At 34.9% G+C, this 25741-nt stretch overlaps 5 protein-coding genes and 1 long non-coding RNA gene across 6 annotated transcripts; 4 read left to right on the top strand and 2 right to left on the bottom strand.

Annotated features, from left to right (window-relative positions):
• Positions 1–936: 936 nt before the first annotated feature.
• On the top strand, positions 937–5909 carry LOC135117302 (uncharacterized). The gene is made up of 5 exons (XM_064036236.1): positions 937–986; positions 2425–2622; positions 2891–3067; positions 4021–5150; positions 5856–5909. The coding sequence occupies exons 1-4, from the start codon at positions 938–940 to the stop codon at positions 4185–4187; spliced, it is 591 nt and encodes a 196-aa protein (XP_063892306.1). The 5' UTR covers position 937; the 3' UTR covers positions 4188–5150; positions 5856–5909.
• An 811-nt stretch (positions 5910–6720) lies between these two features.
• On the top strand, positions 6721–7904 carry LOC135117335 (uncharacterized). Its single transcript, XR_010276815.1, has 3 exons — positions 6721–7427; positions 7635–7697; positions 7775–7904. It is a non-coding gene; the product is annotated as an uncharacterized LOC135117335 (long non-coding RNA).
• Positions 7905–13847: 5943 nt separating this feature from the next.
• LOC135117283 (malectin-B) lies at positions 13848–15129 on the top strand. Its single transcript, XM_064036143.1, has one exon. The coding sequence runs from the start codon at positions 14050–14052 to the stop codon at positions 14845–14847; it is 798 nt and encodes a 265-aa protein (XP_063892213.1). The 5' UTR covers positions 13848–14049; the 3' UTR covers positions 14848–15129.
• A 185-nt stretch (positions 15130–15314) lies between these two features.
• Positions 15315–17212, bottom strand: LOC135117284 (uncharacterized). The gene is made up of 3 exons (XM_064036144.1): positions 16860–17212; positions 16238–16632; positions 15315–15609 (listed from the first exon to the last, which is right to left on the bottom strand). The coding sequence occupies exons 1-3, from the start codon at positions 17025–17027 to the stop codon at positions 15546–15548; spliced, it is 627 nt and encodes a 208-aa protein (XP_063892214.1). The 5' UTR covers positions 17028–17212; the 3' UTR covers positions 15315–15545.
• Positions 17213–19405: 2193 nt separating this feature from the next.
• On the top strand, positions 19406–21502 carry LOC110369936 (A-kinase anchor protein 10, mitochondrial). The gene is made up of 3 exons (XM_021325577.3): positions 19406–19623; positions 19723–19830; positions 19908–21502. Exons 1-3 carry the CDS (start codon positions 19599–19601, stop codon positions 21410–21412), a joined length of 1638 nt encoding a protein of 545 aa, XP_021181252.3. The 5' UTR covers positions 19406–19598; the 3' UTR covers positions 21413–21502.
• Positions 21503–21555: 53 nt separating this feature from the next.
• LOC110369937 (G-protein coupled receptor 143) lies at positions 21556–24303 on the bottom strand. The gene is made up of 7 exons (XM_021325578.3): positions 23995–24303; positions 23647–23749; positions 23417–23511; positions 23134–23312; positions 22604–22763; positions 21919–22086; positions 21556–21841 (listed from the first exon to the last, which is right to left on the bottom strand). The coding sequence occupies exons 1-7, from the start codon at positions 24145–24147 to the stop codon at positions 21632–21634; spliced, it is 1068 nt and encodes a 355-aa protein (XP_021181253.3). The 5' UTR covers positions 24148–24303; the 3' UTR covers positions 21556–21631.
• Between the last annotated feature and the right edge of the window lie 1438 nt (positions 24304–25741).

Below are 25741 nucleotides of genomic sequence, written 5' to 3'. Positions count from 1 at the left end.
GGATATAGCAATTTAACCATTTATAAAAATGTTCAAGATACAACTATATCTTGTACTTGTGCTTGCTTACACCAATTTATTACAATTCATACAGTAATACACCAAAAATAATTCTATAAAACTGAGAGTTACTGACAATTTTCCGTACAAAACTTTATTTTTTATCTATGAAATTATAATCCAAATTCAAATAAAACATATTTAATAATTAAGGTGGTATTGTTATAAAGCTTGAAAAAAAAAATTGGTCTATTTAAAAGTAAAACAATATTTTAAAATAATTTTTGTTTGCAATGCAAAAATCAATATAAATCTTGTGACGCGCGGTGTTCAACTTTAGTCAGCATGGGGATGCAACTGAAGTACAATAATTTTCTGAGGTTTTTTTTTAGAAATGCGCCATCTAGTGACGGATGCCCCGTAACTTGGGTATTTGTACTTCGTTTTAGTCACTAGATGTCACTGCACCTTAGACCGATATTTCATCGATTTAATAACAAATCTAAAAAAAGTTTTGTGATTAGAAATATTAACAAATATTGTAATTAAATAATTTTATGATTTATTTTTAATTCTTTTTTATCTATGAGGACGTCTTAGTTAATCACAATAATCACACTACTTGAAACCACTTGAAACACTGACGATTGACATTGACAGTCGACCATACTTTTAAATTAAACCGTTTTCCGTTTTCTAACGTGTTGGTTTATTCTGAGTGTTATTTTCTGGTTTTTTTATTACGATTGTTGCGTGTTCCTGGACTCTGATACTGACTGCTTCTGTGATTGACCTGGCTTCGTATTTTGGACCTGTGATCTACTGCATTTTCATTGACCCGGCTTTGTATTTTGGAACCTCGATCGACTGCTTTTACATTGACCCGGCACCGTATTTAGGACTAGAAAATGCGTCCAGTGGATCGTCTTAGGGCGGAATGCCATCAACGTCAAGATATAAGTGCTACTTTGATTGTGACAATGACGGTAAGTTCAAAACTTTTAACTTTATAATGCACGTAATTTATCTTTTGCTGATAGGCTGCACAATATCCATTATTGTCATCCGTGCAATCTGTGGTCATCATAGTCCTTGAGTCATCAAAATCTAAGATGCACTACCACACACACTCCTGTCCTGACCCTACACAAACAATTGAAACTGCACATTAACTTTTATATCCAATCAAAAGACTCGGAATCTACGTATAAGACAAAGCCCGCTCTAGACGACCCTCTGACCAAATAACTTCATCAGGTTTTAAAACTATGATTTTACAGTGGCGTAGCATGGGATTCCGCCGCCCGGGGCGCAGGTATATTTAGCTGCCGGTCAGTGGGTAGTCTTAGGGGCGAGCCCCCTTATTTAGGTACTTATTTAAATTCAAATGACTACAATTTAATAAAATTCTAAAGATGGTTTTGGCAAGAAAGAATTATTATTGATATCGACTCATGACCAGGTGCGGTCTCAGCCCATGATTTTGGGATTCACTAGGGTGCTGGAAGGAATACTTTCAGAAATTGTTACTGGCTCTCTTTGATATGTAGTGCAGCAGTGTGAAAATTTTAGCATCCTACCTAGGATTTTGTTGATTCATACACTAATGATCTATGTATAACTTTGTCGATTCATACAGCATGCAACAATATTTTTTGCAAACTAGGATATGTTAGATTTTCCTTTAAAGCTCAAAAAACATAAAGCCTTGTGTGGACTAAGCATTTATTGTCAAATTAAACGAAAAACAAGCAGATGTAAAAATTCAAGAGCGAGTCGAAAAATTTAGTACCCTGCCTGCCTGATAGGTTAGATCTTCTTTTAGTAGACAAGAAGTTATTGGGAGGTAGGCTAGAAGTATAGATAGATATCTATCTATCTTGTTGTATTTGTTATGGTGGTGGTGGTGGTATCTATACACACTATGTACACCATAACAAATTACAATTAAAACTTAATAACTAAAAGGGTGTAACAATGGGTGGTCTTATCGCTAAAAGCGATCTTTTACAGACAACCTTTAATGTATAGTGACTCTTCTCAAGAAAATTGTATTATGGGGTGGCATAAATAGGAACTGACAATGTAAAGGCGGCAAAAAATGCCTTTGCCTCTACTGTCAACGCTATCAGCTTCTACTTGGCTTGATGCTGCAGCTAGGCGGCGGTGCCGGCCCCTAGAGTAGCGCCACCCAGGGCCATGGCCCCTCGGCACCCCATGCTATGCTACTGTGATTTTATTTACTTCAACTGTGGTGTTCCTGTTCTAGTACTGCTAGACCTCAGCTATTATTTCTAGTGTTAGATTAATATTCAAGGATGGTATCACAGTACATTACTAAAATTTTATACATATGATGATGATATCTATTACGGTATTTTAATGAGAGTGAGTTGTTCATGTATAAAAACTTCTTGATTTCAGGCCCATTGCACCGATTTCCTAAACCTGAATACCCACATTTGGAAAAGTTTAACTCGTGGAAAAAAGTACTAGATAAAGCTTTACAAGAGAAAGGCGACATCTACATTTATAACCAAATTCGATTTTGCGACAGACATTTTGAAGAGTGTTACCGTTCAGCCAGTCACCGACTTACTCCAAATGCAATACCAACTCTAGGTACCTACTATTTAGATGTCTTATGTTATTTAAATCTTAATAGAAACAAAACCACATTTCTTTGCCTTCGCTGTAATAACAAAATTGTTCCTCAAATATTAAATAAAATTTTCTACTGAATAATCTAATCCTAATTAGAAGAAAATAAAATGAATATTATATACCAAAAATAATTGATGCAACATGCTATCTTCTAAGAATTAAATGAATATTGTTCTATATTCTACATAATTATACAGTAACTATAAATAATTTCATCCTTTTGCAGATTTATCTACATTACCAGTTGGTCAAACTCTTGAAGGTCCATCGGGACATGTCGAGGCAGACATGTCGAATTTATTAAACATTTCGCAAGATAAACTTGCTGTCATTGAGCCATCCAGCTCTACCCACTATCATAGTGATGTACAGAATGCATTACAGACAGCTGAACGCCCTAAAGGTAAATATTTTTATTGACAATTGACCTTTGACTTGTAACATTAGGTTTTCTTTCCATCATCAGGATTCCAATTTGTTTCCACTGTAGGGTCATAAAACTTCTTGCAGAGAGAGAGTGGGCATTTAAGCGTACATAGGGAAATAAGGACAGAGAAAGCGACTTTGTTTTATACTATGTAGTGAAGCCTATGTGTTATTACATTTTTTATAAGCTATATTACTGTAAAGTTTCATCTAAATCCGTTTAGTAGTTTTCGCGGGAAAGAGGAACAAACATCCTCACAACATTTATAATATTAGTACTAGTATAGGATTATTTCATACTAACTGCGTCCCGCGGTTTCACCCGCGTATACCGGAATAAAAAATAGCCTATGTCTAATTCCAGGGTATAAGCTATCTACATACCAAATTTCATCCAAAGCCGTTCAGTAGTTTTTCGTGAAAGAGTAACAAACATCATCCAAACTTACAAACTTTCGCGTTTATAATTTTAGGTAGGATTATTTCCGCACTTGCAGGAATCAATAAATGTAAGACAATAACAAATCTCCGAACTTGTAAACCTGAATTAAATGGATTAATAATAATAACTTGATATAATCCTACAACTTATGTGTCATAATAATTATTCATCCAAATAGCTAGTTCTAACCATCCATACCATTTTTTTCGTTGGTAGAAAAGGCCCAAAATGTATGGAGTCTGAATGATCTTCTTTATATCCATTTTGTTTACCCATAAAATCCCCATAAAAATATTTATCAAGCTTGTATCTGCTGTTGTAGGGAAGTCTCCACTTTTGTATCTGTTCCTCGAAGCCTACCTATTCCAATCTCTGGTCATAATATAATAACAGAACAATATTATGTAACATATTTTTATCACAATTCTATTAAAACTTTGTGTAACACTATTTCTTTGATCTGAGGTGTAACATAATTTAAATTACAGGTTCTAGGAAAAGAGGGACTTGTCAATATTTAAAACGAGTCGTCACCTCCAAAGAGAAGGAGATAATAAAGTTAAAACAGAAAGTATTGAAGCTGAAAAAGAAATATAAGGAACAAAATAACAAGAAACTCTCTGCAAGGAAAATTTCCACATCAAAATCATTTTGAAAGAGTTAAATAAAATGCCTGCAACAATAAAAATATTTACTTCCTCCAAATGAAATGGAAAAAGAAACCACGAGGCAGGCGATTTACATTTAACGAAAAAATCATGGCATTGACCATTTACAAACAGAGTCAGAAAGCTTACAACCTCATGCGAAAAATGTTTGTCTTGCCATCAAAGCGCAGCCTACAAAAAATGTTGAGTAAATTTGAACTGAAACCAGGCTTCAATCCTGATATATTTAAAAATTTAAAAGCTACAGTAGCAAAATTGCCGGCAGAAAAAAAGTTGGTCAATTTACTGTTTGATGAGGTATCATTGGCTCCGGGTGTTTTTTACAACCCTGCCCTAAAACAGATAACTGGTTTTGAAGATTTTGGGCACAGACAAACAAAAAAACTCGCAGATCATGCCTTGGTCTTTATGATCAAGGGTATAAAAAGCAAAGTGAAACAACCTTTATGCTTTTCATTTTGCCAAGGTGCCACGAAAAAGGACGATTTAAAGAAGCTGATCAAAACAATAATAAAAGAAATCTCCAATACTGGATTGATAGTTATTGCCACTATATGTGACCAATCAGCCACAAATATTTCTGTGATAAAAGTCTTCAAGAAGACACAAAACGCAAATATTTACAAGAGGGTAATGAATATAGGACCCAAGCCTTCGAGTTTGAAGACCAAAAGGTCTTCCCATTATTTGATCCTCCACATCTTTTAAAGGGAATGAGAAATAATTTACTCGCCAAACATTTGAAATTTGTACAAGATGGGAAAACAAAGTATGCAAAGTGGGAACATTTGGAGATGCTGTTGAAGTTAGATGTTGGGGATGATGAAATTAGGCTTGTTAATAAATTAACAGAAAACCATGTTAATAAAGAGAAAATTCCAAAATGAAAGTGAAATATGCTGCACAAGTTTTCAGCCAAAGGGTATCATCAGCATTGAGATTCTTAGCAAGTAAGTATGCTTTTATTGTTCTCATTATTTTCTCTATATTTAAAAAATTGCTATTAATTTACTAAATTAGATTTTTATTTTTAATTTACATGTTTTTAACCATCTTCATTCTCCACAGACAAATTAGAAAGTTCATTATTTTTCTTTAAAATAATATTAGATGTCCTGGCTACATTTATAAGTTCAAAAATATTTAAAAACAAACAATTGAGATGCTATTTCTCTCGATAAAATTCAAAATAAAAATACAATTCATATCTAATAATTTATCTAAAATTGGCTATGTCAATATTTAAGATGCATAAGATATATTGTTGGAATAACATTATAAATTGAAATGAAATAATAAATTAAAATTATCATATTGAAATAAAAATTTGAGACATTATGAAACTACAAAATATAGTTTAATGTTGGTTTCTTACTAATTATATTTACACCCACAACTATTTACTGAACCAACTGATAAAGACGCACAGTAAATCGTTACTGCCACTTTAAAGTTTGTAAGTTTGTGCCTTTTCGACACAGCCGTGAGGCACACCGTTTAATTTTTAATTAAATTTTTGTATTTTTGTTTTTATTGTGTCCCCTAATCTGGGTCGAATAAATGTATTTTCTTTCTTTTTCTTTAATTTCGGTCCACAATAGCAAAAAAGATTGATATGAACTGTATTCTAGTACTTATTTAATATATTGTTTCAGAACACAACCTTCTTCCGGCGGAGTGCGAAGAAACTGCTGATTTTCTACTCATTATGGACAAACTATTTGATTCTTTCAATGGACATTCATATACAGGTGATCCAAAATTTTCAAGGGGTGTGTAATGAATAATTCTCCTCATTTTAGATTATGGACAGAGGTAGTTCCTATATTGGATTCAATGACTTTTAAAACTATAAAAAAACGGGATGGTACAGAAGAAGTAAGATATGAAAAAGTGCCATCCCTTCAAAATTGGATCCACAATATTAAAACGTTTAAAGAAATGTGGGAGTTTTAAAAATCAAATATAAAGTTACTAGCCTTTTAACCAGAAATTTCAATCAGGACCCTCTTGAAAATTTTTTGTAACATTAGAAGTAATGGGATACGAAATGTTAATCCCTCGTGCCTACAATTTATTAATGCGTTCAAAACTTTGTTACTTAATAATTTAAATTCGCCCCATTCTGTAAGTGCCAACTGTGAAAAGATGAAAATAAATCACTGCAATCTTTCAAAGATCTTCTTGCTGAAAAACAAAACAATGAAATTGAATTGGTTAGTGGTGATTTTCCTATTGATTCTTTAATTAATACAATGAACCAAATTAAATGGAATGACTCGATTTTGCATGCCGAATCAAAAAATATGTAGCAGGATACATTGTAAAAAATCGAAATGTAAAGTGTTCAAAAATGTGGAACATGTACTAATGATATATTAAGAAAGGAAATTGATTTTGAATCATTTAATTATGAAATAGATTATACGAAAAATCCTTATTTAATGCATGTGATGATTTTATAAAATTATTAAATGAAATATATTATATGATTGTTGCATGTTTACGAGATTCACCTGAAATAAAATATCTGAAAGAAAAATGAAATTTTACATCAATTGCCATTGTGATTTTAGTATAATTACTTGTATAGTTCATAAAAATAAATTAATTGATTTTATAATTAATATGTCAATTAATTTAATCATTCACAGTTGGTGCACCGGGGTTAATAGAATAATTAACGGAAAAATAACAAATTTCGATGTAAATGATGAAATTAAGTTACAAGCATTTAAATATTGTAATACACATAAAAAAAGGAAATAAAATATACTTAGCCGATAAATGTACTCTTTATCTTTTGTTTTTTTATTATCTCCCATAATATTATTGACTAGACTAGAAGTTGGAAACTGAAAACTGGAAACTGGAACTGGAAATTGAAATCACTGTTTTAAATTCAATTTACAGTAAATTGAATTTAAAACAGTGATTTCAATTTTCAAATTTAAAAACATATTTAAGAGAACTCTTGAAAAGCGCCATCTACCCTAACCATACATGAAGTAACCACGCCATCTTGTGACGGGGGCCCGTTAACTTTCACGCTAGTAAGTTGTTTTGAACGATGAGTTGCGTATCTATCTCTATATAGTGTATTATCTATGTTAGTCAGCGCCAAGCGCTTATCGAGGGAGGACGTATCGCTCGCTGTTGCGCCGCGCAAACTCGCCGGAGCTCGAAAAATATAGCGCAACCTGCGCAACGAACTCGTTTTGATACTAGTGAGTTTTTATTTTATTTATTAGTTATAATGATCTGATTGAAATGTAATATACACAAGTATTAACCCATGATATTCTAATGCGAAAATGTTATAGATTGGGTTCTCTTTTTTTGATGTTGGTTATATAGAAATATGTACGTATATGTCATCGTCGTTAGTTTCGCTGTTGCATAATAATATTATTGGATATCTTTGATTCTTGCAGGATAATGAAAGCATATTTAATTCAGATTATCAGACTCAATCGGATACCAGTACAAATAATATGGTAAGTATTTTTTGTCACTCGCAACAGACATATTTGTTTTAATAAACTATTTACATTCCTAGTTTTTATTGTTGCAGGAAAATGAAGATACAATACATGGAAGACGAATTATAGATTTTAGTTTTTTTTATAAATCAATTACTTATACCTAATTGATAAACATGGTGAAAAGTTTGGTTGTCGATTAAATAATTTAAAAATTGTAAACGATTACAGTAGAATCCGGATATAACGACCTTCAAGGGACCGACGATATTATGTCGTACTAACCGGACGACGCACAAAACGGACGGATTATTTCTTAAGTACATAACTTAACTTGTACATACATACATAACTTACGAATACATATTATTATCTTCTTCTTCTTATATATAAAAATGAATTGATGTTCGTTAGTCTCGCTAAAACTCGAGAATGGCTGGACCGATTTGGCTTATTTTGGTTTTAAAATGTTCGTAGAGGTCCAGGGAAGGTTTAAACGATACGAAGTTTGTTGGGTCAGCTAGTCTTCTTATATATCAAAATGAATTGCTGTTCGTAAGTCTGACTAAAACTCCGGAATGGCTGGACCGATTTGGCTTATTTTGGTTTTATAATGTTTGTAGAGGTCCAGGGAAGGTTTAAACGATATGAACGCGGGGGTGCGAGTGCGTAGGTAAACAAAACATTGCGCGTGTGTCGTTTAAACCGGACGTATTATAATAAATATTGGTCGCTATAAGCAGTTGGTCGCTTAAACCGGAGTCGCACTAAACGGTTATATTGTCTTAGTACCTATATACGAAACCTAACTTGAGTAAAGATTATCGTCGCTAAAACCGATTAGTTGTTATAAGCGAAGTCGTTATATATGAATTCTACTGTATTTGTTTATTGTAACTCAATCGAGCTATTCTAGGTTATAAAATTCATCGGTACAAATAATATTTCATAAACTATAAAACCAATAAACTATTTCGAAAATAAAAGTGGCAAAGTCTCAAGTTTGTTTGTGCCGCGTGGCGGTCCGCAGGTGTGCGTTGCGTATTTCACTAGACGCACACGCGCGCAAGTGCTGCCGGCTATCGTCTAATTTACCTAAACCTGAGCGATTCGATTTTGTAATAGCGCTCTTAAAACCGTGAGAAAATCCTAGCTCATGGTAATATTCCTTTGCACCTACGTCTACAAATATTTATAGAGTAACAAAAATCACAAAATCCCGCTATATTTTCTGCGTAATGTCAAACTTTAGGCTTCTCCCACCCACAAATCAGTAGGTGGATCGCCTGGAAAATGTGTTGGTAAGGTTTTTCCACTCCAGTTAAACTAAGCTAAGAAAATGGCAGTTTGAACACTATGCCACGAACAACAACTAAGCACTATTTGATATAAAAGGTATGTACCGTCAAGCTGCTCGATGTTAAGTGGCTTATAAAGTGCAGGCTTTACTTTAGTTACATAGTTACCTACTTTTTAAGAAAACTGTGGGCGCAACGCACCATTATCTACTGTAATATTCTGTGGTATTAATATTGTAAGGGAACAGATTAAGCCAATTGCGCGTATAGTATTATAAACTAATGGCGATCTACAAACTAAGGTCGGTCGCATTGTTAACCTGGTGAACTTTTAAGTCACTCCAATAGATTATGCGTCCTCGCTAAACCTTAATCCTTAAAGCACAAAACTAGTTGTTTAACTGACCTAGATGTTTTCTACCTACGTAATGAGATCCGACAAATAATAATTTATAATGTCTATGGTTCCCTTCAGATCAAATCGCAGTAAAGCCAAACTATTATAGTAATCTGTGGTAAAGCTGTTGAGCGGCAATATACGTACCAGTTACATGCGAATAGGTCTGAATGAAACCGCGCCCTAAAAAAACGTTAAAGCTGGCTTAAGTTATTTTTTGTCGTCAAGCGGCATGGCTACTGTTGGCGACAAAAGAATAAACACACAGATCCGAAGTCCAGCCCACTGTCTGGCACATTAGCCCCAAAGCTTTGTTTCCTCAACGATCAACGACACAATTAGCGTCATTTACCATCATTAATCAAGGAGCGTTGCAAATGTAACTTATAATTTGTCCGTTTTTGTGAACCCAGCAATTATAGGTAAGTTCAGCAGATTGATGGGATAGATATCCAATTGACATCTGAATAAAGTTATTTTTGGGTGCATCTTTCTAGTATATAGACTTATAGAAAGAAATTAATTGAGCATTCCCGATCCAGCAGATAAATAAATACAGCCAGAAAACTGTGAAAGAGGTGAAGCAAGCCTCAGAAGGTCCTCTCTTTGCAGAGAGTGGTCAATTTCAGAAGGATTTTTCTCAGTCAGATTTGAATCTACAGATCAACTCTTTGAATGCAATACCTACTTAGATCCTCACGTAATTATTTTTGTGACGAGTACCTAAATATTTTTTAAAATTTTATTGATACCCACTAATCAATATTACGTGCTTATGTATGATATTGGTCATATACCTATGTGTAATCGTATCTAGAACATTTACTTACCTTACTGTGTTACCATGTTAGAAGAACAATCTTTGAGGCAAGTAAGTCACGGCCTCTACATTTGCCTGAGGTTACACTCATAATTTTGCATAATGTAACGAAAATTGAACAAGTCACTTACTTTTTGCATATGATTATTACAGGTTAATGTAATTTCAATCATGCCCGTACTGTATAAGGTACTCCGAGAATGAAACAGCCATTCTGACACACGGGTACATTATGGAAAGAATTTTGAATTATTATGTACCTGTCTTGCGAAATGCACAGCTACGTTAAAATGTTACAATTGATTGCTACAGAGATAGGTCGATATATCATTTGCAATTCGACGACTTGGCAGGTCACACAGTGAATACCTGTGCAAAACAACTTGGCTGGATCTACCTTCCAGCAAAAGCCAGAATGCTATAGGAGTGGAATATCGAACACCTTTGTTGGCTCGAGTCTGACAGCGTCGCCATGTCTCCAGCGTGTGTAAGTCGATTTAACTAGATCGTATTCTCGTTGGTGTTTGTGGTGGTATTATGTAAGTTTTGGCCCAACTTCCTGTTGTGCAGTAGCTCGAGACTAATCGTGTAGGTGTTCGTATTAATACGTGCCGAATACTACCGAATTTCTTCGGTTTATTTCGACTTAGTAACATCTTTTTCAAAGTTGTTTCTTGTTACTGTTTTTAATCAAAGTAATTTTAGTCAGTATCTTCGAACTAAGCCAATATCTACCTCATTATATGGGAATGAGTATGGAGTGTACCTACAACAAATTTTAATATTTGGAAAGGGTACTTATTTAAGTTAGCACATGAGGCTGAACATACCTATATAAAGATTTCACCAAACACACAAATATTATCGCCGATAACTATTATTTTCATACAGGCAATATTGAATATGTGTTAAAAATATATAATGTGCCTAGGTAGGTACCAGTTCATTCACTTTCCTAGTTTTAGGCAGCTATCAGAAGCCAAAGAGAGTTGGACATCTATTGAATAGAACACAACACAAAAGGCTCGGATACAAACCAGAATCTCTCAACAGCACTTCAAATACTTACATACAAACAAATATAACTTGGAAACGGTTCAATTCTATCCCTTAGCTGACAGGAGACAATAGAATTGTCGATTGCAGCGAGTTTCTCGTACCTAATGCACGCGATACAAAATTCATCGAATCCATCGAGTCAGACGTTTCTGTAAGCACTTTCACTATCCTAAAATTGACAGTCTTTCAAGACTTGAACTTAGAATTCTATTTAGTTTGATGAATTTATATATGTGCAAGTATACTTATATGAGCATTTTTATAAAAAATCTCAAACACATTTACTCCAAGGGTGATATGAGTACCTACACACACATACAGTGAGTTTCACCATTTAACCATAATGATAACCAAACCATAAGCAGCCCTGAAATTTCCGCCCATTCGTTAAATTAGCGAAGTCACGACTGAAATAGTGCAACTCATGTCGTGTATAAGTAATAAACAGTTTTTTTTAATCACCATAGGTAACACCTTCATTTTTATGAATTGTTTTCACTTTCTACAATAATACATTTTTGGGCATTCATTTCCCATTTGATATTTTATTTCTGGATTTTAAAGCCCTAAAATGTTCCTAAGTGTTTCGCCTTAATGGATATCCGTTTGCCGCAGGAATTTAAAAACCTCGTTTTGTTGTGGGCAGAATGCAAATTACCCTTTATGATTTGTAGGTACCTAGACTGCTGTAGACATAGGTAAGTTGTATCTAGGTACCTAGCATCAAAAACAATTAAGTTCACAATTTTAAATGATTTCGAAAAAGGCTTTTGGTAAAATGTTTTTGGAAAATTATTTTATTTACTTACCTAGGCATTTCAAATGAATATCTTTAGAAAAAATACGGAAAGCCTCTAGTCTCCATATTTTGCACTTACCAACCTATCTTTGGCTATACACAATATGGACTATTTCATAGAACGGAATCTTAATGAGAATCCGCTGGGAAATCCGGTAGGTACTACAGAAATACGAGCAACAAAAGTGTCCGTACAACTGCCCTCGATAGCATAAATAAAAAGTCAGGGAAGACAAATAGGTTCATCTATGGCACATCGTTACAAATGTCAACTTAAATGGTGCACTGGGGAACTAACACGAACGAATACAGGAATTGATAACTGTAAGGAATATTAATTATTATAAGTAGAAGCGTAAAATATAATTAAATGTAGTTAGCATGCATGCATATTAAAAACAATGCATAGGAAATATTTATGTAGGTACCTAAGTACTTAATTAGGGGTGTCTACCTATGAGAACTGAGCGTGTACTTGTATCAAATAGGCAGTATCCCGTGACGTACAGCGGAAACAAATCCAGGATTTATTTTTATTGATGTCAGAGTTTCATGGGTCGACATAATCCCATTGTTAGATTTGGACTCTGGCCTACTTAGCGCCACGGTCGCGTCGCTTCCGACCGTAATCCGCATACTATGGTCAACTCACAAAAAGCTCTAATAATTTATCAAGCAGCCCGTCTATCCCTGGAAGCGGAAAACTCAGAATTGTTTCCTTCATATTTTTGCTCCGCCCTCACCCATGATTTTCAGTAATTAAATAACTTGCTACGAATTTCTATAACCGATTTGGTTTTTTTTGTACGATTGGAGATTGAATTTTAACATTAGCTAGTACATAAGACTAGATGTTAGATCGGTTATTCCCGAATTCCGGCTATCGCTCCCGCTTCTGCTGTCGCTGTCCACTGTAACGTGGTGTCTCTCACACAACTAGTAGATATTATGTAGCCTGTAGTGGATCCAGAGACGTTATCTGTTGACATATTGTGGCAGATTGTGATCCTCATACATTTTAACCGCAGACAGAAGTGACACAATGCATGCTCAAATGCTAGCTATCTAAATTGTTTATACATTATTACTCTAGTCCAGTTTGTATGTTTGTGCCCCAAAAGCTCCGAAACTATTGTACCGATTTGAAAAATTGATTCACTGTTGGAAAGCTATAGGTGTACCTATTCTTCCCGAGTAACATATAGGTAGACCTATATTTTGAAGCCTATTCAGGTCAAATCTGTCATCCTTATAAAATTTGTGTAGATATAACATAAAATACGCGCGCGCAATTGTATCTAATTATTTGTAGTTTTGACGACAATATTTCACTGCTTTCGTACAGTAACATTTTACCTACTACCAGTTTTCTAGAGAGCCACGTCTGTACCAAACGTATTTTAGTCTATGATTACAAAATGGCGAGTTGTGCAGATAAACAATTAATTTTAATATTAAATTATAGCTATTCAAACTAGTACTTTTATTTTTCGCTTGAATAATATTACATCAACCAATTAGATTACGCTATTTGGGTCCTGATTTACTCATACCATACCCATCCAATCTGAAGCCATGTAAAAATCTTACTACTGTCTACTCCTAAGTTGAAAGTTAAATTGAATGACACAAAATATTCCTCGGAACGTTCTGTCTATAAAGTTATGTAATCGATGTATTTCATTGAATGCAAAAATAAGGGAGTGCCATCAGGATCCATAGCGCAGAACGTCACGTCGCGCGTCGTCGCTCCGGCTCAAATGCCTTGGTTCCATAACATCAAAAATAAAAAAATCGATTTACGAGATTTGGCATGGCATGGTTTGCCGATTGCCGGCTGTTACTTACTGTGTCAATTTTCGTTTTCTAAAAGGAAAATTGTATTAAAATAATAATGTATCTATCAGTTCAGTAACATAAGCTACGTTAATAGAACTACTCTTGCTAGAGTTAATTAATACAGAACTTGAAACAGGAAAGTGGTATTATACAAAATGTGTCAGTTGATGTTTTACATCGTCGTTTCAATATTTTCTGTGTTAAAAACTGCTACTGGTTTGGGGGAAATAATTTACGCGATAAATGCTGGTGGTCCATCGCACACTGATATATATGGAATACATTACGAAAAGGATCCTTTGCAAGGAAGAATCGGTACCGCTTCTGATTATGGTAAACAACTGGTAATGATCGGTAGAGTGAACCCCAAAGATGAGATACTGTATCAAACTGAGAGATACCATCACAGCACATTCGGCTACGATATCCCAGCAAACAGAGACGGCGACTACGTGCTCGTGCTGAAGTTCAGTGAAGTGTACTTCAATGCCCCTAACATGAAAGTGTTTGATGTGGTACTAAATGGAGACCACACCATTGTTGCCGACTTAGACATTTTTGACAAAGTTAGCCGTGGTGTTGCTCATGACGAGTATGTACCTTATTCAATCAAAAATGGTAAACTGTATTACAATGAGGAAGAATCTGATATAAGAGGAGGAAAAATTAAGGTAGAATTTATTAAAGGTTACAGAGACAATCCTAAAATTAATGCTTTATATGTAATGAGAGGCACTATTGATGAAGTACCTAAGCTGCCTCCATTGGTGTGGCCAGAAAATGAAACTGAAGAACCCAGGGATGAGGTTGAAGAAAAAAGCTCCAAATCCCGACGTGCCAGTGGGCCCAAACAACCAGATCCATACTCTATGGATGAGAGCTCAGTGCTAATCCCAGTGTTCATCACTATCGGTGCTTTCATTCCACTTTTATTCTGCCTCTGTAAACTATAATCTCTGCTTGATTATAATTCTTATATTGTTTTTGTGTGATTGTATGCTGTTTAGTATATTTTTATTTATTGTGGGTAATGATATATTTTATTTGAATAAATCATATTGACATTATTTTCAAGCACTTAATCAAAGCTCAATGGTGATAGTACAAAGCCAACAAATGCAAAATGACTAGTGCCCGTCCCATGTTGAAATAATAATTAAACTTACACTATGCGCACACAACATGTGCTGATCAGATGCACTTTATGTAAATAAATAACTTGAGTTTATTTAAAATAGATCTTTTTCTTCATATTTCATTTCCACCTTCTTTATTTATGGATTACCCTAGTACCTTGTAAAAATCTCATTACACTATTAAATCCTTAAATCAAAAAAATAAAACACTGGGGGCTTCAACTATTGGTTTAGTCATTTATGCAGCTGTTTAAATAAAATTATATACTGAAATAATAATGCACTTTGAACATAATTCAAAACTTATTTATTATACAGTCTCACATACAATGTATTTATTTAAATATACCTAGCATAGCATCTTCCAGTATTTTAGCAGAAATACATTTAGTTCACCATTCTAATATTACTTCCATAATACAGGTTTTAGAGCCAGGTACCTGTAATGAGCTACACAAATTGTCTCTTTATAGGTTGATATGAAAGGGAGCTCTTACAAAAACTTCCTACAGCCTTTATGGACCTCCATACTGTCTTCCTATTTTGATTTTTTGAGCAAGCTTTACAATCCTGCGTAATCTGGAAAAAAAAACTTGCATTCAATGTTATGTTATCAATACACACAGTACCTATACCTTGTATACTAAAAAGGAACAAGAAATATAACGAGTCGTTCTATAAGCATTAACGCGATCACAGGTGCAATCTTTATTCCCGCACTCCGACGATGGCTATTCCACGCGACCAGAGGGAGTTCAGGCGTTTCCAAAACCCACAAATCCATTTTAGCCCGAACCGGGAATCGAACCCAAGAGCCGCACAGCAGCACAGCAGTCGCGCTAAGCGAAATTTTCGCATAGCGCGACTGCTGTGCAAGGGCTCTACTAGACCCCAACCAACGATTAGTGTGAAAAACAGTATTTGAAATAAAGAAACTAATACCAAAACAGGAACAAAATGGTACCCAGAAGTGGATAAACTTCTGCAAAAAAAAATTGCGACGTAGCACGGACAAAATAGCCTGCAGGTACCTACAATAATTCCAATAGGCTATCGCCAGCGCCGCACGAACACCTATAAAAACGGAAGGTTGATGTGGCATTCGCGACTTAACGGTACCTTATTTCACCATAATAAGTAGGTACAAGTACCTATATAGGGTACCTACCGATATTCTTGATAAGAATAATAATATGTCTCAACTTACGCATTCGACGTCCCATGTACTTTATATTCACATTTTCCTTCATTATTTTGGAAAAATCCTCGTCTGCATTTATTCTTTACTTGTGAAATTGCTTCGTTCGTGATATTTAAAGATTCTGGAATTATTGTCGTAGGGACAGCCACAATCGGCGGTAGCGTTGTAACAACATCGGTGTTAATAGTCTGATTCAACGCTGGTTCAGTTACCTCCATACTAACAACAGTACTATTTTTGAATTCTTCTGTAGTCCGGTCAGGTAAAGCTGTCGTCGAAGTACTCGCATTGTGTTGCGTCTCAATGTTTATTGTTGTGTTTGCTGCGTTTAACGGTTTTGGTGTTGTACCGTTCTGCGGTTTTATCGTCATTTCTGAGTAATCGTACGCGTAATCATAATCCTGTAAATTGAATACATCACCATGAAATTACTGCATTGTAAACAAGTCCTCTACAAAAATATTTGCAAAACTGTGGACAAAACAGGAGTTTGATTAAAGGTTAAGACTTAACGTCAGCTCTAAATTCTAGATTATTTTACCGTAGGGAGCCCTAATTGTGCCACAATATAGGTATATAAATAATAGGTAGGTATAATAAATTATATTTATAATGAACATAAACATACCACATATTCTTCTTTTCCACCTTTTAGTAGAGCAATGATATTAATGTTCTTCAAACCAATTTGTACATTTAGATCTCCCGTTTGTCTCTGATCAAAACTGGATGTGCAATCGGTTGTGCGCAACAAAAAAGAGCACAAAGTCAAAACAAGGACTAATAATTCACACATTTTCTGTAAGAAGTTTGCCTATGTACGATAAAGTGGGAATTGCGATCGAGTCCCGTGGTCATGCGCGACTGGCCTGAGCCACCGGTTGCCCTGCTCTCTGCTTAAGCACAAAGTTATTTCCAACAACTTAACAGTTATTTCAAGTAACTGTGGGAAGGTCGATAGCCTCAGCCGGTGCACTGCGTCTTCAGATTGCGTAATAATCGCAGATTCTGTACTTATTTGTTATTTTTAAAATTAACTAGAACATAAATTACCTACAATCAATGTGATGTCGCACGTAAAAGGTTTAGTATGGCTAGGTTTGATAGATGGGACCAAAATAGTGCCTATCTATAATTATTTTTATTTATTATCTAGATAAATAACCTGCGCGTAGGGTTGAACCTTAGCGAGCCTGTTGCACATAGACTGGTTTATGAGCTGGTAGATAAAATAATCAATTCGTTGTACTTACCTACCTGTTCCAATCGAACGACTAGATTGGTTGGGATTCGACTCGTACAAGTACAAATATGAAGTCTGGAACGAAAATCGGTACCTACAGCATAATTTCATCATTTCTTGTAGGTGTGTAATTTGTTGAACACGGATTGGACTGTATGTTACCGATACCAAATGTAATAAAATGACAATACCATTAAAATAGTAGATAACATTTGCCTGGGCAGGTACTCGTAAGTTATTTAATTACTCAACTGTTTTTTTACAAACTCATTAATTGCTTATAGGTAAGTACCTGCTTGCTGTTTCTCGCGGTTCCTTTATCCGCGTCCCGGTGGAACTACTCAAGTAGGAAGTAGATTCCTACCTATTTGAGTTTATTAATTACTAAGTTCATATAAATATTTTCTGTTTATAATTTAAGTTGTAGAAAGAGTTAGTATCCATGTATAAGACCGCATCTTAACTCTGAACCAAGGCTTGCCAAACCAGTGTTTTGAAATTAACAGGGTTCTCAGAAATATGTTCAAGATTAATATATATTTATTTCGCCGTCAAAAACTGCATAGATTTGGCCAAAAATTGTTTGAGACTAGCCAATTTGGGCATTCAGTGCCTTAATAGCAAATTGAATATGACTGCCTAACTGACTTCAACGTCATTAATTTAACAATAATTAGGTACATAAAATATCGAACAACATACCTAATTAATAATTATAGTTGACTTGCTAAATCAATCTTTGATAAGTGTCGAAATCAACTGGTTAAAAAACACCGCGGCCAACAGCCAGCAGACGATAATCCAATTATTTTTATCTTAATCACCACTCCTATTGTATACCAGACGAAATGCTAACATTAGTAACATTGTATGTATATTTTATTTGCACAGCAAACTGCGAACGCCTTTATGCTGTCGGCAACATATTCTCTTACTTATCACTTTATAACGAACTGTAATTAAAGAAGTATAAGCTATGTCGAGTAACGATAAGCGAACAATAGAGAAATTAGGTTCATAACAATAAAACGACCAACTGGATTATTCAGGTATTTATCCTTCCTTGTAAACTACTAAACGCTAACTTTATGTCATGATGTAAAATTGGTTAGGTAATAGGTACCTCACCTGAGTATAAACATTTCCGACCACAATGGCTCAAAGAGAGGAATAATACTAGGGATGGCTTCGTTGTTCTAGTAGACGTAGAGCGCGACTGCTATTCTCGGGTTCGATTCCCTGATTGTGCCGAAATCGCTTTGGTTTTGGAAACCAGCAGCCTAATTTCTGGAAGTTGTTGCATCCGAGACTTGTGTCTGCGCAAATGCTTGTGCATTATAATAATATATCCTGCACAGATCGATCTTCTTAGGTAGGTATATGAGAAAAACGGCTGGGGCGTAATTCATTATTATTATACTTCCACTACCACTTCTTCTTCCCAGCAAAAACACATAGGAAGTGGTGAAGGGCGGGCGTTTTGGGGGCTGTCTTTTGTATTGACGTTCGAAAAGTGCTGATTTTCAGCCTACTTTGAATAAATGACTTTTGATTTTGATTTTGATTTTGATTTTGATAACTAATGATGGGGAACAGTGACTCAGTGGACAGTGGGGACCCAGGCAGGTATTCAGAATGTACCAGGACTTCATAGTTCCTACCTACCACAATCTCCAGCTTATCTTGATAAACGAGCGATGCTGCCTATAACTGTAAGTAGGCAGCATCGCATCTGCTACCTACACGATTAAGTAACAGTTAGTGCAAAAAATACCCCGATGTGTTGTGACCCCTTCACAGTATAAAGGTAATCCTAGAAATTGATAATCATAAAAATATTTGTTCATACATAGCCATAGAAGATCAATGAACTTAAAAGACCATGCGCCAAGTTACCAAGGGTATAAAAAAAGCTATTGCAAATTTTCTTTTGACAGCTCTGAACTGTCGAACTGACATCAGTAATGTAAACGTAATCCACTACTACATAAACAAATTGTTTTCATTTTCTTATTATTGTTTACGCTTATGGTCATAAAACGCACTTATGAAGAGCTTACGTAGGTTACTTCTACGGTTGTTCATAGCTCCAACAGACACGTATAACGAAAGTTTTATACGAAAATGATTAAGTTTTGGAAAAGTGCAGGTAAAGTACTTGTAACGTAATGAACCTTACGTTTTTACAATACTCGTTCTATGCCATCGTAACAACCACCTAACGCAACACGATTACTACTTATTTTAGCGAAAGGTAAATCAGGCTGTCCTGTACGACCTCCAGAAGTAAAATCAGTGAGCACACCTGACATCAAAAGCCTTATAAACACACAAATATTACTTGAAGACAATGCAGGTAAGTGCATAATATAAGCGGGCATATTTACCAAGGCTCGATAAATGTTCTCAAATGTTGGTGCTATTATGTTCCAGATCCCAAGCAAATGTTTGAAAAGAGCTCAAAGCTGTCCATAAGCTTACACGATATTATTAACGAAAAGAAGGCTCTCAAATATTTTGTACAATTCATGGAAAACATAGGAAAAGATGTCCTCATTAAATGTTTGTTAGAAATTGAAGAATTTCACAAAAATGTACTAAACTCACCCAATGCTAATGACAGTGGAAATAATTCTAAAATAAATAGAACTAAAAGTTTAGACCTCCAGTGCAAGTGTGAATTAAATCAAGACAAAACTACGAAGTCACAAATATATGAGTGGAAAGGAAATAGTGATATGTTTACTAGTTCTAGAAATTCTAGATTCAGTGAATGTTCTATGAGTTCATGTGGTAACTTAACAGAACATGGAAAATGTGACATCTCAAATTCAATGAGAGAAGACAGTCAACTTAGAGATTCTTCTGAAGAAGCTGTAAAAATATTCAAGAAATATGTGGCTCTAGAAGCTCCACACCAACTCGATTTGCCCGATAGTTGCAGAAAAACTGTTATATCCAATATTTGCCAACCTGAAGGAAAAATACCTGAAAACTGTTTCAAACCAGTGCAAGATATTCTTGTTAGTCAAATAGAAGAAAATCATTATAATGATTTTATCAACAGCCCATTCTATATAAAAGCACAAATTGACATATTGACCAGTAGCTCTCTAAATCTGAAAGATATTTTACACAATGAAACAGTCTTGTTTTACTTCACAGAATTTCTCGAACAAGAATCTTGTAGGGTGTTATTAGAGTTTTTAATGGCTATCATGCACTTTAGAGACAATATGTTGAATGGTGACACAACAAGTCCTGACCAAGCTCAAGCTGATGCTATATCTATCTATGAAAAATATTTCTCTCTGCAAGCAACCCACCCAATTGGATTTCCAACAGATATAAGACTAAAAATTGAAAGTGATATATGTAGAGAAGGAGGTCCCCTTCCAATATGTTTTGACCTGCCTTACCAAATTGTGTTTAAAACACTGACTCAGTATGTTAAAGCATTTTTAGAATCAGAGTTGTATTTCAAGTACCTCTCAGAAATGATACATTCAGTAGATAATATGTGGTCATCAAATCACAAATCACATTCCGATTGCAGTAGTGAATTCAGCATTAGCACTCAAAACACTCTCCTTGCTATGGGAGATCCAGTCTTCCGTAAGAAGAAACGCAATCTCTCTGTACCTGACATGACAATAGACTCCAATCAGCTTTATAACGCTGATGCTTTATGGCAAAGAAATAGACCTGATGGTTTAAATCTTGGTAGAGTTAATAGTTTAGGCAGATTTGAATCTAAATTTGAACCAGATCCAGACAAAAAGGATAAATCTGTCTTAAAGAAAATGGTAAGCAGGTTTGTGCCAACAAACACATCTAAAGTGGAAGAAGAAATGGCTTGGCAAATAGCCCACATGATTGTTAAAGATGTAACGGATCTTACTATGGCCCCACCAGACAATGAGCATGATGATATGTGATAGTTATCATTTAATAGCATATTATATATTTTGTAAATCAATAATGTATAGATACTTGTAACTAATAAAATCATCTATTTCATATTGTAATGTTGTGTAATTTCTATTATTGCATTTAAATACTGAATGAAAGTGCATCCACATAAGTAAAAAATTGTATATTCATATAAAGAAAAAGTCTAACAAAATGCCAACAATACTGGAATTTATTTCACACTATCACAAAGTAGCGTAATTGTTAATACCCAGTGGAATGGGTGATAACTGCAGTCTAGGTGGTTCTGAACCCAACAAAGGAGACTGTTCATCATAGAAACAAAACTCTTTTCTGGTTTCATTACTAAATGTTGGCATATTTCTCCATTTATCCGTATTCCATCTTCGATAGACTAGAGCATTTAATAAAGCCTGCATAGGATTTGTTAATGCCTGGAAACAAAATAATACACATTTATAACAAAAGCATGTAAAAGGTAAACATTCACTTCACTTGTAACAATACTAACCATTATGTACCATATTGTGATAATGACTTTAACAGGAATGTTAAACCACATTGTCCACAGCAGTAAGCCATTTACGAGATTTGGCACCCAACACAAGTAGAACACTAGGTTGATCAAGAAAAACTTCAGTCTCAATGTGTCCACTACTCTTCGTTCTTTACTTGTAAACTGAAATGTAAATGTTAAACAGTATAGAAACTTACATATCATTATGTGTGATGTTCTTCACATAGTGAGCTTTCATATTATACTTGTATTATAATAATTCGAGGATGGACTATAAAAAACAAAGCAGGAAGCAATGATGCAGACTTTTTTAATAATACTGGTTTTCCTTACTAAAATTAAATATAATTTGAATGCATTTATATTGCATTTGCAAATGCCAAATGCAAGGTTGTGCTATTGGTAAATAACAATATTTGCAATATTATATTCATTGACACCACTGACCTACAATCTATACTAATATTATAATAATACAGAGGAAACATTTTTTGTTTGTTTGTACCCTAAATACTCTGAAACTATTGTACCTATCCTATTTTAAAATTCCCTCATGGGTAATGAAGACTATATTTAATTTATGCTGCTACAGAAAGTAAGTATAGTTTCTTTGAGAAAGAGATGAAAATGCGGGCAACAGTGGGTTAAAATTCTTTTCATAATACATTAAATAATATACCTGTGCCAGAGGAACTGCTACAGCCATCTCCACATCTTTACTTGACATTACATACATTATTGGGTTCACTATCATGACCATGGCGATGGGCAAATATGTGGCACAATAGTTAGGTAATATTTTGTATAAGGCACTTGTTGCAGTAGGAAGGTTGTGGCACCTGTAAATCATAAGTTGTTTTTAAAGTTGGGGCTACAATTGCATTCAATATTAAATGTTCTGTCTATCCAGTGTCTGTATAATACTCATGCCTTAATGTGTAACTATGCATCATCTGCCTGTCCTTTAAGGTTTGGCTTCTAGTCTAACTGGATGCAGATGAGCACTACTGTTCAAATGCCTAGCTGACCACCTTAGCTGATACCTGAGCAACCTTATACCCCTTGGTATCACTGGTTGACAGACTTTCTGGGTAACACTACTAACATGCTTTTTGAATCTCTGGAGGAATATTTAGTCAAATATGAATCCTTATAAAACTTGTGGGATAGAAATGTACCAAGTAGTCCTAATTTGAATGTTTTACTCACTTTGCATTAGGAATATAAAGAATGGATAGTCCAACACCAGTAGTAGCTGCAGGTAATCCCCATGCAATAGAATGATATAGTAACGTGTGTGAGTCTCGTCCCTTTATAGTGAGCCACGTGTCTATGGCATAAAACAAAGTCCAGAACCAAGTTACTGTGTAAAAATATTGAGTCCATGCCTGAAATTATTATAACAGAAGATTTTTACCAGGTAACACCAAAACAATAAGAAGGATAGAGGCATAGTAGTAATTATAGTACCTTAATAATGTGGCATACTTACTGAAATTATGCTACAAAACAAGACACTAACATCATCATCTGGTAAAGGCATAATGTTCTTATACTTGAGCCATAAGGATGACCGCACTAACACACCTGAAATAAAATATTTACACATTGAGTTAACATACATATCAGATAATTTACACTACAGTTCACATTTTCAAAGTAAGCAATCAATATTTCAAATTACAGCCTTATCAGAAGTTGATATAAGTTCTGTAATTTTACCAAATGATGCCAATAAATCTGCAACAGCCAACCAGATAATAATTCGTCGTCCACGCGTGGAACCGATACCTCTTTGTATCCGATTTACGACATCCGGTAAAATCTAAAAATATTTGTATATAAATTACTAAGCCCTTAACTGTTAAAATAAAAAATTATGAAACAAAATGATTAAAGCTAGGTTGACAGAATAGGTGGTCAAAACTAGGTCGTCGGATACAATTTCTAACCCGGTAGGCTGTAATTCTAGAAGCCATATGAACGACAGGAATAAAACTTCCAACTTTCTAATAATATTCGTATTAATTGATACATTATGATGCTACATAAATCCAAAACTATTCGTACCTGGTAAACAGACCCCAGTATTCCAACTGTAGATGAAATTAAACACACAATATTGTAAGAATCGGTGTTAAATTCGTCCATAATTCTGACTGCAAAGTCTTCTTTATTTCCAGTGTGATGGCAACAAAACGTTTGTATTGTAGGGTCCGACATCTTTGCGGTACCTTTGACTAAGTATACTACAGATTCTTTGTACGTTTAAATATAATAATCTCACATTACAACAAAATAACCCTAGTATTTGTATTGGTATTGATAAGTTTGATAACGATAACAGGCAACAGCCGTCAACGTCAACTTGAGAAATAATAATAAACGGCATAGACAAAAGACAAAGTTTTCAAAACCTGTTTTTGAACCATGAAGTTTTTTTTAAACAACCATGAAGTTGTATATATATGCCTGGAGACTGAAGCAAGGAAATGTTTGTTTTTGAAAATGTTATTGTATAGAAGGTTTCCTTTTTGGGAATTAAAAAAAAATATTCCCAAGAAAATTATAGATGGCGTTGTTACTACCACGTTTCTGGGCGTTTTGCCAAAATGCCAAAAAAAAAAAATGTCGCCGGTGGGCATAGACATAATATTAGTAAACAGGACTGCGCATATAAACCCAAAAAACGAGCCGAGTGAAACAGTTAGTACAGAGGCTGTCTGTCCCTTTCTAATAGGGTGACTATGAGATTAAGCTATGTGAGACAAATCCGAATTTGCTAAGATTATTAAACGCAGATTGGTATTGAAGTTTTAACTTACGCAGTTTGTGACCTTAAGATACTTATAAAAGCTTTTAATAATTAGCGGGAATTAGCAGTATAAAAGCAGGAATATTCGAAGTGAAGACTGTTTTTTTTGTATTTCTACTTCATATATAGACTGCTGAGCCATTTATGTCGCCTTTCTTCATATTTTGGGAAGCTATAACAATAGTACAACAGTTTTAAAATCCATCACCCATATTTTCACTCATTACAAGAATTCATGGGCACCCTAGTTTTTTGGTTTACGAAAATGTTATTATTAGCTAACCTGTGGAACGATATATTGCAACCACTATAGGATTCACTTTTACAAGTATAAACGCAACACTTTTTCACCATTTAAGTAGTTTAAATTGATTTAATACAAAAAATATAAACAAAATTTTAAAGGGTATAATTTAGGCGGTCACCAAAAATATTTTTAAGACTCTAAGCTGAGGCACCAAATAAAATAAACAACGCCAAAAAAAATAAATTGACTTTATTAAAAGGGCACTAAAGTATATAATGTTATGATCCAAAAAAAATAAAATAACATCAGAAAAATCGCAAATCTCGCACAAATATTATTTTTGGTTCCCAAAATGGATTAATGGTCACCAAATTCTATCCAACTAAAAGATTAATATTACTACCAAAAAGTTATTGACGAAAACGAATCGCTGCAAAACCGACTCCACGTAGTCTGGTCTGCCCTACCCCTAGAGTGCAATTCAAAACCGCGTAGGCGCGGAGGGGCAAGGCGGCCTGCGAGCTGAGGCGCAGGTAGTTTTAAGGCTCGCCGCCGGGGCTGAGGCTGGCCGGCGGAGCCGGCCAGCAAGCCGAAGCTGCGGTGGTGAGCGTGAAAACCATCTGCGACGATAAGCTCGCATGGGACCGCCGGAGCCCCGCAGCGCCGGAGCCGTGACAGAAGCCATGCTTGCTGCATGTTGCGTGCTTACATTTTAAACGCACTGAGTTACACCCAAATTCATATAACAATAAATA

This window comes from Helicoverpa armigera, chromosome 9 (assembly GCF_030705265.1).
Source record: "Helicoverpa armigera isolate CAAS_96S chromosome 9, ASM3070526v1, whole genome shotgun sequence".
Taxonomy (NCBI): domain Eukaryota; kingdom Metazoa; phylum Arthropoda; class Insecta; order Lepidoptera; family Noctuidae; genus Helicoverpa; species Helicoverpa armigera.
The sequence above is the reverse complement of the archived record's forward strand: the minus strand, read 5'-3'. Positions and strand labels throughout refer to the sequence as shown.